The sequence below is a fragment of the Ceratotherium simum genome, chromosome 8 (assembly GCF_057802395.1).
Source record: "Ceratotherium simum simum isolate JZ-2026a chromosome 8, ASM5780239v1, whole genome shotgun sequence".
Taxonomy (NCBI): Eukaryota; Metazoa; Chordata; class Mammalia; order Perissodactyla; family Rhinocerotidae; genus Ceratotherium; species Ceratotherium simum.
The window spans coordinates 32,128,802-32,147,939 of record NC_141907.1 but is presented as its reverse complement, the minus strand read 5'-3'; the positions used below and the strand labels follow the sequence as shown (position 1 = coordinate 32,147,939).

The 19,138-nt window shown below is 39.5% G+C and overlaps 3 protein-coding genes across 5 annotated transcripts in view; 2 read left to right on the top strand and 1 right to left on the bottom strand.

The window, feature by feature from the left end:
* Positions 1 to 356, bottom strand: part of FAM114A1 (family with sequence similarity 114 member A1) — a 69,802-nt gene extending 69,446 nt beyond the window's left edge. The window contains exon 1 of the mRNA XM_014786756.2: positions 252 to 356. The gene's annotated coding sequence lies outside the window, so the exon portion shown is untranslated. The remainder of the gene's footprint in view (positions 1 to 251) is intronic.
* An 84-nt stretch (positions 357 to 440) lies between these two features.
* TLR6 (toll like receptor 6) lies at positions 441 to 17,534 on the top strand. 3 transcript variants are annotated; one of them, XM_087434185.1, is made up of 2 exons: positions 441 to 679; positions 14,579 to 17,534. In XM_087434185.1, the coding sequence occupies exon 2, from the start codon at positions 14,648 to 14,650 to the stop codon at positions 17,033 to 17,035; it is 2,388 nt and encodes a 795-aa protein (XP_087290311.1). In that variant the 5' UTR covers positions 441 to 679; positions 14,579 to 14,647; the 3' UTR covers positions 17,036 to 17,534. The 3 variants fall into 3 exon arrangements, with proteins under 3 accessions (XP_087290311.1, XP_004419035.2, XP_087290312.1); XM_004418978.3 differs by lacking the exon at positions 441 to 679 and adding an exon at positions 8,030 to 8,209; XM_087434186.1 differs by lacking the exon at positions 441 to 679 and adding an exon at positions 8,471 to 9,919.
* The window catches only part of TLR1 (toll like receptor 1), a 44,341-nt gene continuing 33,340 nt past the window's right edge, over positions 8,138 to 19,138 (top strand). The window contains exon 1 of the mRNA XM_004418976.3: positions 8,138 to 8,209. The gene's annotated coding sequence lies outside the window, so the exon portion shown is untranslated. The remainder of the gene's footprint in view (positions 8,210 to 19,138) is intronic.

Genomic DNA, 19,138 nt, shown 5'->3' with positions numbered 1-19,138 from the left:
CGCACCCACGCAGGGCCCTCGGCCGCGCCGCGCGCGCGCCTCCCCGGACCTTCACCCCGAAGCCCGGTCCTCCCGGGTCCCGCGCCCGGTGCCAAGTCCCTGCCGATGACTTCTCACTAACGCAGCGGGCAGGATTCGGGGGCCAGGACAAGGAGCGACGGCAGGGTCTCCCCACCGCCCCGCTGCGGCTGTGCCCGCATTCACCCCTCGCCCGGGGAAGGGGATGGGGAGAGGGTGCCCGGGGCTCTTACCGCTCAGGCGGCCGAGTGCGCGCAGGAGCGCCCGCGGGTCCCGCCCCGCCACGTCGGCAGGGCCGGCGGGGACGCGGCCGGAGGGCGGGCCGGAGGGGGACAAGGGGGTGGAGAGGCCTGGGGGCCCCGCCCCGCGTGCGCCCTGCCCCTGCCCCCGATCGCAGCTGTGGCGCCCCCGCTCCCCCTCCCCCAGGAGGGGAGGGTCCGGGCTGCGCTTCCGACCTTCCCTGGGAAACTTTGCTTTTCCAGCTCTGTGCCCGCGGGGAGAAGCAGAGGGGCGCCCACCCGGCCCCGGGCAAGTCTCGGGGTTCTCCGGATCCGTTTTCTTCCTTTAAAAGCTCCCGGAAAACCCCGCAGACAATTTCACCGGGAAGAGGTCACTCAAGTTCAGCAAGAGTTTGCGGTCCCCTGATTGGGCGTTAAACAGGGTAAGCTTTCCCTTACCCTGTTTGTGGGAGTGTATTAATCAACCAACCAACCAAAAACACTTTATAGAAGGCCAGTTTGGAAATGTGGATCAAAATTCAAAAGCATTAGCTTTGGCCCAAGAATTCCACATTTGCGACTTTGTCTTAAGTAAACAGACAAAAGTGCAAATATGTATGTACAAATATGTGTGTATGTAAAGGATGTTTATGGTGGTTATTTACGCTAGGGAAAACCTGGAAATAATCAGTCCCACAATTAGGGATAGATGAAGTAAACTATAGTAACCTCAAACAGTAGGATATGCTGTAGCCATTAAATATCATAACTGTACATCCGATTTGTTGACATGGAAGGAAGGCAGGTCTTAGCTGAATATTAAGTCGAAGGCGGGGTAAGCTTACAAAAGTGTGTGTATAGTATAAACCCATTCTTATAAATATGTATGTATGTATATATATTTTATATAAAAGTTAGGGAAAATATAATTTTAAAAACAGTGATTCTTTCTGAGTTTTGCAGTTGTGTTGGCAAACTGTGTTCCAGGTGTGACAGGTGTGTTTTGGTGTACCATAGACACAAAGGCCACGCCTGTGACTTCTGCCCTTGCCTAGGGAGAGCAAGCACCTTTGCTACACCTGCCCGTCTCTGCTGTGCTGAATGGCGACAGGCCAATCGGGATTCCCTTTTAAAGGGCTGGTTTCCTTTTCTCCTTTGACCCAAACCACACCTTTCCAATAAAAGAATATCAACCAAGCAACCCTAGCAACAAGTTTTGTTGCCAACTGCAAATTATGCCCTTTTACTCAAATGTTGCTGCTTCCAAGCCCACCAGGTTTTAGTTCAAAACTTTTATTTTTTTGCAACTTAAAAATTTGTTATTCATTTAAAGAATTCTGGAGTATTTAAAACATATAGAAAAGCAGAGAATAATATGACAAATACCTGTTTGTATAAGAAAAAAAGTAAAGAATACTATGACAATATATAGATTTAACAAATTTTTTTTTGCCATATTTATTTTAGAACCTTCTTTTAAAAGAAAAAAAAAATGTTACAGATATGTTTGAAACCCTATCCCTCCATTCTTCACCTTCCCCAGCAGTAACCATTGTCCTGAGGTTGGTGTGTATCCTTCCCACCCATATTTCCATACTTTATTACACATGTCCTCACCCATAAACATTATATAAAATTATTTTTCAATGTTTTAAAATTTTGTAAATAACATCCTATACACTTGTTTACTCAACATTATATATTTGAGAATCATTCACATTCATAAATGTAGCTCTAGTACATTCAATTCAAAGTCTTTATAGGGTTCCGTTGTATAAATACGCCACAATTTATTCGTTCCACAAGCAATGGACGTTTAGCGCGTTTCATGTTTCACTCACATATTAGTACATGTAGTGCTATATACTATATTACATATAGTGCTGCAAAGGCCATCTTTGTATGTTTTCTTGTATCAGGCTAGAAGTGGAGTAGCCAGTTCACCTTCGCTAGATATTGTGAAATTATCCTGTAGTCAGTCATTCACTGAACAAACTTTTTTGAGTATCTGCTATGTACCTAGAACTGCTCTAGGTGCTGGGAATACAATAAGGAGCAAAGCAAAGTCCTGCCCTCAAAGAACTTACGTGCTATTGAAATGGAGATAGAGTAACTAGATAATATATCAGGTGGTGGAATAAAGCAGGATATAGAGTCTATAGGGTCTAGAGAATGATGGGTGGGGGCAACCACTGCCGATAAAGTGACATTTCAGTGTAGATTTTAAAGAAGTAAGGGAGTAAACAATGGTGATACCTGGGGACATTTTCAGGCAAAGGGAACTGCGAGAGCAATGTGGGAGCATGCTTGGTGCACTCACAGAATGGTAAGGTGGCCAGTGTGGCTGGAGCAGAGGGAGGATAGGGCAGAGTGGACGGAGATGAGGCCAGAGAAGTAGTGGAGACTGAGAGATGGGGCAGACTAGGCAGTGCCTTGCACACCACAGTAGGGGTTTAGCTTATACTTTGAGCGAGAAGAGAATACTTACAGCTTTTAAGTGGCAGTGTGCCATGATTCTAGTGTCTGGTTCTAATTGGGTTGGGATGGGGTTGGGGTGGGTGGATGGGTGGAGGGAAAGGCGGAGGCAGATAGACCAGTTAGGAGCCCATTGCAGTTATCCATGTGAGAGAGAATAATAGTTTGGCCACCGTGGGAGTGGTGGAGGGCGTGAGAGGTGTTCGCTTATGGATATATTTCAAAGAAAAACTCAACAAAATTTGCTTATGGATTGGATGTGGAGTTTGAGCAAAAGAAAGAAGTTATAAATTACTGCAAGGATTTTGACTTGAATGACTGCAAGAATAGAAGTATCATCTACTGAGATCAGGGCTGCAAAAGGGGCAGTGTTGGGGTTTGAGGTAGTGAGAATTCAAGCACTTGGTTTTCAACAGGAACAACTTAGCAAATGTTTAGCAGGCAGTTGGAGTCTGGAATTCAAGGGAGAAGTCTAGGCAGGAGGTAGCAGCTGGGGAGTCATCAACAAATAAATAGTTTTTGAAGCCATGGACCAGGACGGGGGTGTATAGAGTTGGAGAAGAGAAGAATCCAAGACTGAGTCTTGGGTGTTCCATGTTAGAGAGATAAGGAACCCAGAAGGAGACTGGGAAGGAATGCTAATGATTCAGCAGGAAAATTGGAGGGAGGTGTGTGGGAGTGAGAGTGGAGGAGGGGAGAATGGGGGTCCAGAAGCCAAGTAAGAACACTTTTCAAAATCTTTTAACTGTGTTAAATGTTGCTGATAGTTCAGATGCAAATTGAGAATTGACCCTTGGATTTGGCAATGTGGACATCATTGGTGACCTTGACAAGAGCTATTTCTCTGGAGTGGTGGGGAAGGAAACCTGATTGGAGTGGGTTTGAGAGAATGGGAGAAGAATACTGGAGACGGTGAGTAAAACAACTCTTTCAAGGAGTTCTGGTGTAAAAGAAGAAGAGATTGTCGGTTAAAAGGAAGTGATTTTTTTTTAAATGAGAGAAATTGTAGCATTTATGCTAATTGGAATCATACATTAGAGCAGAAAAATGATGACGCAGTAGAGAGAAGATAATTGTAAGAGTGATTTCCTGGAGTAGTCAAACAGGAATGGGATTCAGTGCCACTGGGGAGGAATTGGCTCTTGACACAGAGAGTTCATTCAGGAGACAGAGGAAAGTAAAGTAGAACAGGTGTAAGTAAGCTAGTAGAGTTTTGCAGGGAGGATGTGGAAATACTCTTCTGGTTGCATTAATTTTCTTCATGAAAAACGAAGCATCATCAGCCGAGAGAGAGGAAGGGAAGGAGGTGTTGGAAGTGTAAGAGAGAGGAGGAGGTGTAAGACAGGAGAGAGTGAATGGGCTAGGGCAGGGGAGTAGGAAGTATGGTAGGATTGCTGCTCCCTCTTGAGGTTGGGACCCAGTCATGAATTTCACATGAGACAGTCAGCATGGATGTGTATTTCTCCAGCTACATTCAACTGCTCAGGCTCAGTATAGCCCAGTAGTGAGCTGGATTTAAGCTGGGTTGAGGAGAGAGGAGTAGGGTAGCTGAGGGTGAATGCAGAGGGCTGATTAAAAGGATGGATCATGATCTTTCAGTCTAATCCAGTGGGGCTGGGGAATTGTTGAGATTAGAGGGAAAGGATTGGAGGTGGTAGCTGTAAGGTGGGATGCTGGCAATGGAGATTATGGAGAGGGTACAGCCATTGGGAATAATAATATCTAGGGTATAATAAGGGAATGCACAGCTGAGGTAGGTTGCAGGACAAGATCATTAGAAGAGAGAATATCAAAGAAGTAAGAAGCCAGGGGAATGAAAGAATCTCTACATAGCTATTGAAATCACTGGAATTATAACAGGAGTGGTGTTGGACTTAGACAGTAAGCGATGCTAAAATACTCAATGAATGAGGTAGTGATTGGTTCTGTGGATGACTGCAACCAGGAGGAGTAGGTTTCAAGGGTTGGAGGGAGAAACAGTGATCTGGAAGTAGCAGTGAGAGTCAGACACTTTATATCACCTCCAGACTCTAAGATGTGAGGGGTGCAGTTGAGAAAACAGGGACCACTAGAGGGCGATGTGTTCAGGAAAGAGTTTAGGTCTCAGAGTGCCCTGATCTTCACCGGCCTGGAATGGAATCTCCTGATGGGCTTTTAAAATAATACTGATGCCTGGCCCCATCCCAGACCATTTAACTAAGAATCCCTGGACATGTATGAGAGTGTTCCCTCATATTTGAACCAACATTTAATATTATTAATTGTTTTAATTTTTGTCCACCTCAGGAGTGTACAGTGGTGTCTCCTGGTTGTTTTAATTTGTATTTTCTCATATTCTAATGAGGATGTATTCCTTATCATATGTTTGACTTATTTCCATTGCCTTTCCTGTTATCCATCTGTTTATATTCTTCGCTAATCTCCCCATTGGGTTTGTTAGTCATTTTCTTATCGATTTGTAGGAATTCTTTATATATTTTGGATATTAATCCTTTTATGGTTATGTGTGTTACAAATATTTTCTCCCAGACTGTGGCTTGTCTTTTTTTAATTCAGCAGAAGATTTCAGTTTTAATATCAGTATTTAATATCTAAGTTATCAATTTTACTTCTTGTGGTTTGTGTATTCTATGATATTGATAGTTTTCCTATGATTTGTTTCAAAGCTGTTGGTAGACATTAATATATATCTACTGATTTTCCAAGGAAAGAGAAAGGCAGTTGCCCTCTGTCCATATTGAGATGGTATATTCACTGTCCTTCGACTATGTTATTTTACTTATCCCACCCTGATACTACTTTATTTTTATAAAGTAAAAATGCATAAAACAGTAGCATGCACATATTTTAAAACTTCAAACAGGACAAAAGAGCATAAAATGATGAATAAAAATATGTCTCTCCCTTGGTTCTTCTGCTCAAAGGTAATGGTTTCTTACGTATCCTCTCGGAGAAAAAGCTTTCTATGCATTGATCAGCCTCTGTATGTAGACCCTTGTGCTAGTTTTCTGTGGCTGCCATAACAAATTCCCACAAGTTGGGTGGCTTAAAACAACAGAAATTTATTCTCTCAGAATTCTAGAGGCCAGAAGTCCAAAATCAAGATGTTGGCAGGGCCACCAGCTTCTGGTGGATCCAGGCATTCCTTGGCTTGTGGCTGCAAGACTCCAATCTCTGCCTCTGTTTTCACATGGCCTGCTCCTCTCTCTCTGTCTCTCTCCTCTCTGTGTGTCTCATAGGACAGATGGTGTCTTATAAGGCCCCATGGGGTGATGCTAAAGCACACAGATGCAGAGGATAGGTTGCATCTGGGTTCCAACTCCAGCCCCACCATTGACCAGCAGTGCAACCTTGGACAGATACTTAACTGCTCTTCCCCCCTGTAAGTGGAGATAATGATAGTGCTTATAGCACCTTTATGAGGGTTAAGTGAGATAATACTTGTAAAGTACTCAGAACAACACCTGGCAAGAAGATAACCTATATAAACGTCTGCCAGACCAGATTTTATGCAAATGATGTCACACTCTCTGTACTGTTCTACATCTTACTTTTCTTTACTCAATAGTATATCCGGAAGTCCTTCCGACTCAGCATGGGAGAACAGAAGGCTTGCGTAGAATTCCAAAGCTCCTTACTATAAGGACTTCTCTTCTGTGTCAATCAGTATTCCAGCCACTTTATGTTCTTATCTTCCCTACAAGTCACAAGTACTCACTCCCATTTTATGGATGAATAAGTCGTCTCTGTGAGGTTAAGCAACTTGCCCAAAGCCACACAGCTAGAGGGAGGCATTGTGAGGAGTTCAGCCCAGTACTGTTTGTTTGTTCCACTACCATGCTGTCTTCCACATTACCTGATTTTTGTGAGTTTTGTCATCTTCTTAAAGACATTCCCCGGAATTATAACAGCCTCAAAAAGAATAGACTCCTTGTTCCTAAAAACCAGCGTTATTATGCAATGCCCTGAGAAGCGTTTGTTAAAAGTCACTGTGTTACGTGACAAAATCTGCACTGATATGTGTGGGTGTGTATTTTCTTAAAGACTTTAGTCCAATGTTGCTTGAAATTCTCTCAGAACTACAGCTGGTCCCTTTCTCCTCTGCCTGTTTCACAGTTCTGGTGTCCCAGTGTCACAGATACACAGATACCCACTGCTCTCTGTCTCCTTTTGCTGGTCCAGCAGAGACCCATCCACTCCTTGCTGACCCTCCCAGTCCTGAGAAGACTTCCTCTTATATTTGATGAATAAGAACTAATAGTAAGAAGCTGGACTTTCCCTTCCTCCTGAAAGCAGAAGTGATTCTTACCCAATTATCCAGCTTTGTTGTGGGTCAAACTGTAGGGTCTTAACTTGTTTTTTGTAACAATGAGGAAATGCCAGTCAGTGAGATTAATTATAGAATGATTATTTAACTTGTATGTTCGGTTCTTTACAGAACCTCAGTTAAGTGGAGAGTCTTGGGGCTAGGTATCCTGGCTGCCTGACATATCTGGTTAACCAAACACCTTCTCTTTGTATCAATCCTTTTTGATGTCGTTCTAAAATTATCCTAAATGACCTTTAGAAAGTTGATTTTTCAACTAGTCCTGGAGGATCTCAGTGTTATTTATTATTCTAGGATCTAGAATTAAAAATTAAAATATCTAATAATACCAAATGGTCAGAATGTGGGGAAACAGGATGCAATTTCCCCCAGATGTGGCTATATATGTATCAACTACTAAACTGTCCTTGAAAGTTTATTTTTTAAAAAACAAATCTTGGCGGCCGGCCTGGTGGCATAGCAGTTAAGTTTTCGCGCTCAGCTTCCGAAACCTGGGGTTTGCAGGTTTGGATCCTGGGCACGGACCTACGTACTGCTTATCAAGCCATGCTATGGCAGGCGTCTCACATATAAAGTGGAGGAAGATGGGCATGGATGATAGCCCAGGGCCAATCTTCGTCAGCAAAAAGAGGAGGATTGGTAATGGACGTTAGCTCAGGGCTAATCTTCCTCACCAAAAAAAAAAAAATCTTGAACGAAAACTTTTTTATTTTAAAGTATCTCATCCAGGTAAAATAATGCTCTGAAACTGCTTGATAGTGTAGTTACAATTATTTTGAAAATGTTAAATATGGTGATAATAGAAAACAGGCAAAGTTCTTAACTTTCCACTCTGAGTTTAACATTCAGGCTGCAAACTCTTGCAGATAAATATTACTTCAGAAAAATATTTTTCTTCACATTGAAATTGTCATAAGCTGCTTGCTTATATGAATTTAAAATTTGATGACTGTTTTGGTTTGTAGCCGGAAAAACCCTTTGTGCCTTGCGTGTAACCTTGGAAAGAAAATTCACGTGTAGGAGTAATTCCAGTAAGGACCAACAGATGGCACAAAACTGTTTCCATGGTTTTGCTTTACTTAAATTTAAACTACGGATTTGCATTTTGTCACCCACTTGTTTTTCCGTGCCTGTAGAAGTTACTTTCTCTACCTCTGAGAAAGAAATCTTGGTAAGTAAGAAGGTTTTTGTGGCTTTTTCGAATTATGGCATAATTACTTTAAATAAGCAAGAAAATGCTAACGATTATATAGGAAATAGGTAACGTTTCCTTGAAACTTTCGCAAAATGATTTCAAGGTTTTTTTTTTTTAATATTGCGAATGTCCTTTTAATTATACAAGAAAGATAAAAATATGGCTATCTGGAAAAGATATAAAAATAACTAGCACTTGTAATCATAGTTAAGGAAAAAAACTAACCGGCATTATTTATTTCTTCTGTTTTCGTCTACTGCATTTTTCTCTTTTCTCCTTTCTCTAGTTCCTTGTTTTCAGTAACATTTATGGTAGTTTATGCCACTGATATGGCACCTATCACATGGTATGCATTTTTATAGCAGGGATGAGTGTTTGATCTCCCCTGTCACGTGGTTTTATCGTTGTTTATTTGTGTCTGTCACTAATTTATAAGCATTTTGAAAGCAGGGATATGTCAGTGCTATTCATATTTATAATCCCAGCAACTAATGCTTCGCGGAGTGCTGGCACATGTTACACTCTGAATAAACATTTATTAAATGGAGGAAGTGGCAGGGACTGTTTTAGAACTTGCCTTCCTCTAGGTTTCTCACCTAAACTTTGACAAACAAAACAGTGTTTCTCTGGCATATTTGTTGACTTGATTATGGAATCACAGTTACCTCATTTAATTTTTTTCTGATCTTTTCTTTCGTGTGGTTTTAGTTTTCGTAGATCCTATCCACCATTGTTTTTTTTCTTGAAATAGAGCTTCTTCCATCTGTCTTTTTTCCTTCCTCTTTTTATTTGATGCATCAAAGAAAAAAAAGTTTTATGTTTTTATCTCTACTTCCTTCCTTTAAAAAAATTGTGAACTGTCTGATCTTCACCTCTCATCTCCCTTTTTTCCTCTCTTTTTTTTTTCTTAAACGTAAAAGCTCCCAGCTTGTTTGTTAAGTGTATACACTAGGAACGGCTTGAGGGTATAAATGCCCCCAGAGGAATGTTTGTGTTTTGGCGGGAGGATGCTGTAAGGGCAGCTGATCAAATTTTCCACTCGGTGGCTAACTTTCAGTCGCCTGAACACAGACACCATGGAGGGACCTCTAGGTGGGTTCTCATTCATGAATGTCAATTATCTAGAGTCATGTGAAAGAAGTTCTCTCTCTATATATATATAGAAATAATAGAAGCGTGTTTCTTTACATATAAAATATTTTTACATTAGCTATATTTTAAGACAACTTTTTCAACTTATACAAGATGTTTGAAATTGGAAATCTTGGAAACATACAAAAGCATAAGAAAGAAAATTAAATTCATCTACAATTCAGAGATATAGAGATAATCACTGTTAGCATTTGGTATATTCTTTTGATTCTTTTTTCCCCTAGGCTTTGAGTATATGTTGGGTTTTAACAAGTTTTACAAAATTAGAGTCCTACTGCATATACAATTTTGTGTTCTTTTATTCACTTAACATTATATTGTAGACATTATTTTCTTCTAAAAGTGCAATATTTGAGGCTGCATGTTATTCCATATTATGGGTGTACCATAATTGATTAAGCCATTTTCTACATTAGACGTTATAAATTTTTTCAATTTTTCATGTTATGAGCATCCCCATAGTTATATTTTTATGTGTATCTCTAATGATTCCTTTAGAAGAAAATTCCTAGAAGTGGAATTGCTAAAATAAAGGTAAGCATATTTTTAAGAAATTTCTGTATTTACCCTTCAGAAAGGTTGTACTAATTTCTCATTCTTGCCAGTAGTAAGTGAGAGTTCTTGTTTTAATCCCACCTACCAACACTGGGTATTATATTTTTGAATTTTCCCAATTCGGTAGGGGAAAATAATCACACCTTATTTTTTATCTTTTAAGAAACAAAAATTCCCATTTGACCCACTTTATCTTTTTATGCTTAAATATTTTAAAGTAAATTATAGACATTCTGACATTCCATCTCTAAATGCTTCATTGTGTACCTCTAAAAAAAGTACATTTTCCTAAGTAGCCAAATAACATTATCAAAAATTAACATTTATTTCTTAAGAGCATCTAACACCTGGTCCCTCTTAAAATCCCTCTCCCCTTGTAATTCAAGTAACTTTTCCCGTGGGTCTGTCTGAACTGAGATCCAATCTAAGATCATAAGGTTCATCTAGATATTATGTCTTATTTTGTTTTAATTTGGATTTTTATTTTTTGTGAGATTGGGCATTATTCATACTATTGAGTATTGATTTCTTGGGTAAATTTTCTGAGCAAAAAATGTGCTTTACTTAATTTCAAATGTTAAAAATTTGAAAAATATAGGTAACCACTAAGAGGAGAATAAAACTCCCTTATAATCTTACCATGCGGAGATAATTACTGTTAATATCTTGGTATGTGTCTTACTAACTTTTTCACATGTATGTGTACGTATTTACTGCTGTATATTTTTTAATAAACTGCTTTTGTCACTTACGTATAGATAGCGAGCCCATGGAATTAGATTTTCATTATTTTTAAAGGCCACATAGTAATATTTAATTATATGATGATATCATAATTTATTTGAGAACCTGCTGTTTTTGGATGATTAGATTTCTTTTTCAAAGAGTAATTTATTTTGTACTGGCCACTTTATTGTACTTCTTACTGTTTGTAACAGGTTTTCAATTTCTTCTCTTGGATTTTCCACATTGACAACCATATAATCAAAAATAATGATAATTTTATCATCATTATTATTATCCAAATTTCTGTCTCTCATTTTTTCTTTCTTAATTACGATGGCTAGAACTTCTAGAACAGTGTTAAATAATGGTGGGCATCTTTGACATTGACTTTAATGGAAATGCCTTCAGACTCACAAGCCTTACTAGGCCACACTTGGTCCCAGTTTACTCAGAAAGAAATAGGAGAGGAAGTTTTCAGGTTTCCTCAGCTTCCTACCTGGTATTATAGTTCATACCTAGTCCTTTCAGCCTGGATGCTATTTACCACTCAAGAGTCATTTTTACCGTATGTGACGTGTTCTGGTAACACAGTTGACATTCTAGATGTATCAGGTTTTCAAAAAAGAGCTAGAAAGTTAACCCTACGTCAGACTAGTCCATGGAGAGGGAGAGAACTGGGTTTCTCAGTGCTTCACTCATGAGCAGTCACTGGTTGCAGCAGATGGTGGAGTTTAATGCCAAATTGAATACCCGTGTAGACTCTTAAGAATGCCTTGAAGTTTCTGGAATAGCTTCTTGTTTGCCCTTTTGTACAATTTTAGATTATCAAACTGACCAGTATCACTTTTTGGAGGAAAAAAGGACTGGTATTTAAAAGAGAGTAAAGTATTCTCTGAGTCCAGTGAAAAAAGATCATAGTCATGGAGTTAACTTTAACACAGTTGATGTAAAGTCTTTGTCTAGTAAGTCAACGCCTGTGCTTCCTCAGAGACCATTTCTATTAACTTCTTCTCCTTCTTCTTTTTTTAATTAATGGATATTATTTTTTAGAGCAGTTTTACATTTACAGAAAAATTAAAAAAAAAAAAAAAGCCAGAGAGTTCCCACATACCTCCTCTCCACTGCACACAGTTTTTCCTATTATAACATCTTGCATTAGTGTGGTACGTTTGTTATAATTCATGAAACAATATTGATATATTATTATTACTAAAGTCTGTACTTTACATTAGGATTCAGTCTTAGTGTTGTATAGTTCTATGGGTTCTGACAAATGCATAGTGTCATATATCTACCATTACAATATCATATGGAATAGTTTCACTGCCATAAAAATCCTTTGTGCTCTGCCTATTCATTCCTCCCTCCCCCAACCCCTGGTGACCACTGCTCTTTTTTTTTGTCTCTTTAGTTTTGCCTTTTCCAGAATGTCATAGAGTTGGAATCAAATAGTGATAGCCTTTCCAAACAGGCTTCTTTCACTTAATAATATGCATTTTGTGGCTTGATAGCTCATTTCTTTTTATTGCTGAATAGTATTCCATTGTACGGATGTACCACAGTTTATTTATCTTTTTACCTATTGAAAGACATCTTGTTGCTTCCAGTTTTTGGCAGTTATGAATAAAGCTGCTATAAACATCTACATGCAGGTTTTTGGGTGGGCATAGATTTTCAATTCATTTGGGTAAATACCTAGGAGTGTGATTGCTGGATCATATAGTAAGACTATGTTTAGCTTTGTAAGAAACTGTCAGACTGTCCTCCAAAGTGTCTGCACCATTTTGCATTCCCACCAACAATGAATGAAAATCCCTGTTTCTCTACATCCTCACCAACACTTGATGCTGCTTCAAGATTTTGGCCATTCTAATAGGTGTGTATTGGTATCTCATTTTTTTTTTTTTTGAGGAAGATTGGCCCTGTGCTAAATCTGTTGCCAATATTCCTCTTTCTTCCTTTTTATCTCCAAATCCCCAGTACATACTTGTGTAGCATAGTTGTAGAGTTGTAGCTCTTCTAGATGGGATGCCACCTCAGCGTGGCTTGATGAGCGGTGAGTAGGTCCGAGCCCAGGATCCAAAGCTGGGAACCCAGGCCCCTGAAGTGGAATGCGTGAACTTAACCACTATGTCCCTGGGCCGGCCCTTCATTGTTGTTTTAATTTGCAATTCCCTGATGACATATGATATTGAGTGTCTTTTCATATGCTTATCTGCCATTTGTATATTTTCTTTGGTGAGGTATCTGTTCAGATCCTTTGCCCATTTTTAAATTGTGTTGTTTGTTTTCTTATTGTTGAGTTTAAGAGTTCATTGTATATTTTGGATGCAAGTCCTTTATCAGATATGTGTTTTGCAAATATACTCTCCCAGTCTATGGCTTGTCTTTTCATTATTTTAACAGTGTCTTTTGCAAAGCAGAAAATTTTAATTTTAATGAATTCTAACAACGATTTTTTCTTTCATGGGTTGTGCTTTTGATGTTGTATCTAAAAAGTCATTGTCAAACTTAAGGTCACCTAGATTTTCTCCTGTATTATCCCCTAGATGTTTTATAGTTTGGCATTTTACATTTAGGTCTGTGTTCCATTTTGAGCTAATTTTTGCGAAAAGCATAGGTCTGTGTCTAGACCTTCATTTTTTTTTGCATGTGGATGTCTAGTTGTTCCTGCACCATTTGTTGAAAAAACTATCCTTTCTTCACTGAATTGCCTTTGCTCCTTTGTCAAAGATTGGTTGACTATATTTGTGTGGGTCTATTGCTGAGCTCTTTATTCTGGTCCATTGATCTGTCCATCCTTTGGCCAAAACCACACTATCTTGATTACTGTAGCTTTATAGTAAGTCTTAAATATGGGTAGCGTCAATTCTCTAACTTTGTTCTTTTACTTTATTTTTTTCTCCTATAAATGGGCCATACATTTTTATTTCTTTGCATGCTTCCTAGTTCTTCTGTTTAAAGCAGGAATTTGGAATATTATTATATGGTAAATCTGGAAATACTATAGTGTGGTAACTCAGGTTCTTCTCTCTCCCAGGGTTTGTTGTTGCTGCTTGTTGTGGGGTGTGGTTGTTTGTTCATTTAGTGACTTTTCTAAACTATTTTTGTAAAAACTGTATTCTTTGCCCTGTGTGGCTGTTGAATTCTCTATTCCATTAGTTTAGTGATCAGCTAGTGGAGATCATCTTAGATGGAGATTTTCTTAAACACCTGGAGATAAAATAAAACAAAACAAAAACAAAACTCCTAATCTTTGCAGATTGGCGCTGTGTTGAAGCACTTCTTCAACGCCTACTGGGCTGTTTACAACTCTGCCTTAGCCTTCACTTTCTGCTTTCACAGTGGCTAAAAGTCAGCTAGAGGTGAAAGTTGAGGATTTTCTCAGGTCTTTTCTGAGCATGCATCCAGCCCGGGCATGTGTGTGGCTTTCAAGATTAGTATACATGGAGCTTTCCAAAGACTTTTTTCTCCCATGTATCTTCTTTCCCAAGCTCTTCCTTCTCTGGCTTTTTTGTGTGTCTGCTGCTTGTGCCATCTGTTATTCCTTGCTCTGGGTGGCCGTGCCTAGTATGAACACCTTTAAAGGTTTTCAGCAAACATTGCCCAGGAGGCTGTTCCAGTCCTGAGAAAGTTCTGAGGGGGGTGAAACGAAGGCAAGCCCCTGAGTAGATCCCTCAGAGAGCCACCAGATGGGTTAAAACACGCAACCACAATTCTTTGATAATAAGGTGTATTTTGCCTTCCTTGGCACTGGCAAGCTGCATAACTGGGAAAAATACCACATTTAATTATGGGGACAGAAATGACTGATAGTGAATGAAGAAATCAGTGAGACTTTGTGTTTAGTAAGTGGAAGTTTGAGAGCAATCATCCAGTCTTTATGCATCTTAATGTATATCCTATTTCTAGAATTTGGATGCATATCAAGATACTCTGAAGAACAGCAACAACCCTTTGGGGGATTGCCACCTCAACGTCATGACTGAAGACAAAGAATCTGTTATTAGAATCTTTAATTTTGTTTACATCCTGACCTTAGTTGGAACCATAATCCAGTTGTCTGAGGAAAGTAAATTTGCAGTAGACATGTCAAAAATAGGCCTTACTCGTGTTCCAAAAGACCTGCCACCAGAAACCAAAGTCTTAGATATGTCCCAGAACAACATATCTGAGCTTCATATCTCTGACGTCAGCTTTCTGTCAGGGCTGAAAGTCTTGAGACTTTCCCATAATCGAATCTGGTGCCTTGATTTTAGTATTTTCAAGTTCAACCAAGATTTAGAATATTTGGATTTATCTCACAATCAGTTGCAGAAGATTTCCTGCCATCCTATCATGAGTCTCAAGCATTTAGATCTCTCATTCAATGACTTTGAAGTCCTGCCCATCTGTAAGGAATTTGGCAACTTGACACAACTGGATTTCTTGGGATTAAGTGCTACCAAGTTACAACAATTAGATCTGCTACCAATTGCTCACTTGCATCTAAGTTACATCCTTCTGGATTTAGAAGGTTATTATGTGAAAGAAAATGGGACAGAAAGTCTTCAAATTCTGAATACAAAAACACTTCACCTTGTTTTTCACCCAAATAGTTTATTCTCTGTCCAAGTGAACATATCAGTTAATAGTTTAGGGTGCTTACAACTGACTAATATTAAATTGAATGATGACAACTGTGAAGTTTTCATTAAATTTTTATTGGAACTCATTAGAGAGCCAACGCTACTGAATTTTACTCTCAACCATGTGGAAACAACATGGAAATGCTTGGTTAGAGTTTTTCAATTCCTTTGGCCCAAACCTGTAGAATATCTCAATATTTACAATTTAACAATAGTTAAAAGCATTGATGAAGAAGATTTTACTTATTCTGAAACGGCACTGAAAGCATTGAAAATAGAACATATTACAAACCGAGTTTTTATTTTTTCACAGCAAGCATTATACACAGTGTTTTCTGAGATGAACATTATGATGTTAACCATATCAGATACACCTTTTATACATATGGTTTGTCCTCAGGCACCAAGCACATTTAAGTTTTTGAACTTTACCCAGAATGTTTTCACAGATAGTATTTTTCAAAACTGTTCCACTTTAGTTAGATTGGAGATACTTATCTTACAAAAGAATGAATTAAAAGACCTTTTCAAAATAGGCTTCATGACTAAGAATATGCCATCTTTGGAAATACTGGATGTTAGCTGTAATTCTTTGGAATATGATGGACATGATGGAAATTGCCCTTGGGTTGGGAGTATAGTGGTGTTAAATTTGTCTTCAAATATACTGACTGACTCTGTTTTCAGGTGTTTACCTCCCAGGGTCAAGGTACTTGATCTTCACAATAACAGAATAAGGAGCATTCCTAAACAAATCATGAAACTAGAATCTTTGCAAGAACTCAATCTTGCTTTCAATTCTTTAACCGACCTTCCTGGCTGTGGTACCTTTAGCAGGCTTTCTGTACTGATCATTGACTATAATTCAATTTCCAACCCATCAGCTGATTTCTCCCAGAGCTGCCAGAATATTAGGTCAATAAAAGCAGGGAACAATCCATTCCAATGTACATGTGAGCTAAGAGAATTTATCCGAAGTATAGGCCAAGTATCAAGTGATGTGGTGGAGGGTTGGCCTGATTCTTATAAGTGTGACTATCCAGAAAGCTATAAGGGAACCCAACTAAAGGACTTTCATGTGTCCCAACTATCCTGCAACACAGCTCTGCTGATTGTCACCATTGTGGTCACTGTGTTGGTGCTGGCTGTTACTGTGACCATCCTCTGTATCTACTTGGATCTGCCCTGGTATCTCAGGATGGTGTGTCAGTGGACCCAGACCCGGCGCAGGGCTAGGAATGTACCCTTAGAAGAACTCCAAAGAACTCTCCAGTTCCATGCTTTTATTTCATACAGTGAACATGATTCTGCCTGGGTGAAGAATGAACTGGTACCTTGCCTAGAAAAAGAAGACATACGGATTTGTCTCCATGAGAGAAACTTTGTTGCTGGCAAGAGCATTGTGGAAAATATCATAAACTGCATTGAGAAAAGTTACAAGTCCATCTTTGTTTTGTCTCCCAACTTTGTCCAGAGTGAGTGGTGCCATTATGAACTCTACTTTGCCCACCACAATCTTTTTCATGAAGGATCTAATAACTTAATCCTGATCTTGCTGGAACCCATTCCGCAGAACAGTATTCCCAGCAAGTATCACAAACTGAGGGCTCTCATGACCCAGAGGACTTATTTGGAATGGCCCAAGGAGAAGAGCAAACGTGGACTTTTTTGGGCTAACATTAGAGCTGCTTTTAATATGAAATTAGCACTAGTCACTGAAAACAATGATGTGAAAACTTAAAAAAAATTCAGGAAACCCAACTTAACTTAAGAAACTGTCAACTTGAATTCTGTTGGACATTATGGTTTTAAGTTACTGTGTGGATGGTGCCTCCATTATCTCCATGGATTCAGGAAAGACTTAATGAAAACTGTGTTTCAACTGAGCTGGGGAACCATGCTGGAGGTTGAGGTGGTGCTCAAACTTGCCAATTACAGATAGCTCTGTCTCTTTTGGTTTAACCATTCTGTTTCTCATTCAGTCTCTTGCAACTAAGTACTCAGGGATTCAAGGACATTTCCTCTCCTTTCTCCTTTCCCAAATGGATTCTGTGTGAGCAGGAGTTTATGGGACTTCATGGCAGCAAGGAAAGAGTCAATCTCAGAACTGTATGCAATGGTCCTTGGAGTGTCCTAGGTTCCTCATTGGCCTCTGGGTGAGCTTTGTAATCCTGTTCAATTTTGGGGCTTGGGAAAAAATTAGATCAGTTGTGGAAAATAAAGAAGCTTTTTTTTCTTCACATCTGAGTAATGGTTTATTAAATTTTGGACCCTGCTACACGAATATGCAATTAACCAGTGAGGACTCATGGCATAGTCATTTATGTAAATAAAGGGAAATATAGGTTTTAGTCATAGGCTGTTGAGGCCAAAGACATGGATTTATCTGCTTGCCAAGGAAACTCAGAGCCAAATTTATTTGTAATTGGTTATTGAATAGAACTTTTCGGGCTATCTTAGAATTTTGGCTAATGCCTCAAAGCTGACAAAGGTAGGAAATACCACCATATTTTAAAAAAAAGATATTAGACACAGCCATGGGGGGCTTACTAAAAAATAGTAGAAAGAGACCAGTAACTATCAGCCCATATTACCTATCTCTGCAAGACTAGATTCAAAAGGGTGATTAGAGAGTCATTATTAGAGATTCTACACCTATGGGGAGATTGCTTTGAATTCCTTCCAAAGGCAAATGAGAGGGACTCTAAGCAGAGTAGAAGAGTATTCTGGCATCCCACCCCCAGCCTGAAGGATTACAAAATAACAGGAATGCACAGGTCCAGTGCATGGTGTGAGAGCTCTTAGAAGCGCTTGATGAGTGTCCCCTGGAGTTTTGGGAGTGGAGTGGGCATTGTAAACGAGAGATTTGTAAATAATGCTTGGAAAACATAGGTGCTTGATAACTATTTGTTGAACGAATGGATGAGTGCTTCCCATCTGAAGAATTCAGAAGGTGACAGTTTGGCTTGATCAGCCCAAAACGGCAAGCTGAGGAGAGAAGGGAAGCAGTGATTGCAACCTGCCCTTCCGTTATCTGGCATGGCAAAAGAATGTGAATTTCCTGTGGGCCATGTTGATCAAGGAAAGGGTAGCTGGGCTTGAGTTGTCACGATAGGACCTCAGCTAACAGGGCAGCCTATTGTGCAAAGGGACAATACTGTTGAGAGGCCACGGGGTTACGGGGAAGAGGTGTATAGTGGGGGGTTGCTGCAAGAGGTCAGCCAGAGAATGTGCCACTTGCATCAAGGAACAATCAATGTGGGATCCACCCAGGGCCTCTGAATAACCCACAGATGCATCTGTGAAAGCTCCAATATTTGGGCTCTGCCATAATAAGAGGCAGAGGCCTGATGGCCTGTCTGCCTTGTCCAACAGTTAGGCCTTATCCAACTGCAAGGAGATTTGCTCCTCTTTGTCTAATACGCTCTTCCCTTGCAGTGCCCGGGGGACATCCAGAATATAGAGAAGGCACAGAAAATGGAGGAAGAGTAAAGAAACTGACCACACTTCTCCCCACTTCACTACAAGAAAGGCCTGAACTGGGGCAAAGCAGAATTTTGAATTAGATGTGAGATTGATGTTAAATTGGACTGGCCTGGACATTTTAGTGCCTGAAATAGAGGTGCAATTACTAAAATGAGTCTTGTCACTAAAATCTATGGGATGTGCTTAAGATTCAGGCTAGGTCCTGGATAGATCCTGATAGGGAAATTCAACAAAACCTAGTGATTAGAGAAAAGAATAGAGCCCTTTGTTTCTGGACTTAGCTCATTCAATAAACCAATTTCATAATTAATAATTGTAAAGAAATGAGCCTTAATGAAATCTTACTGGAGTCATCTTC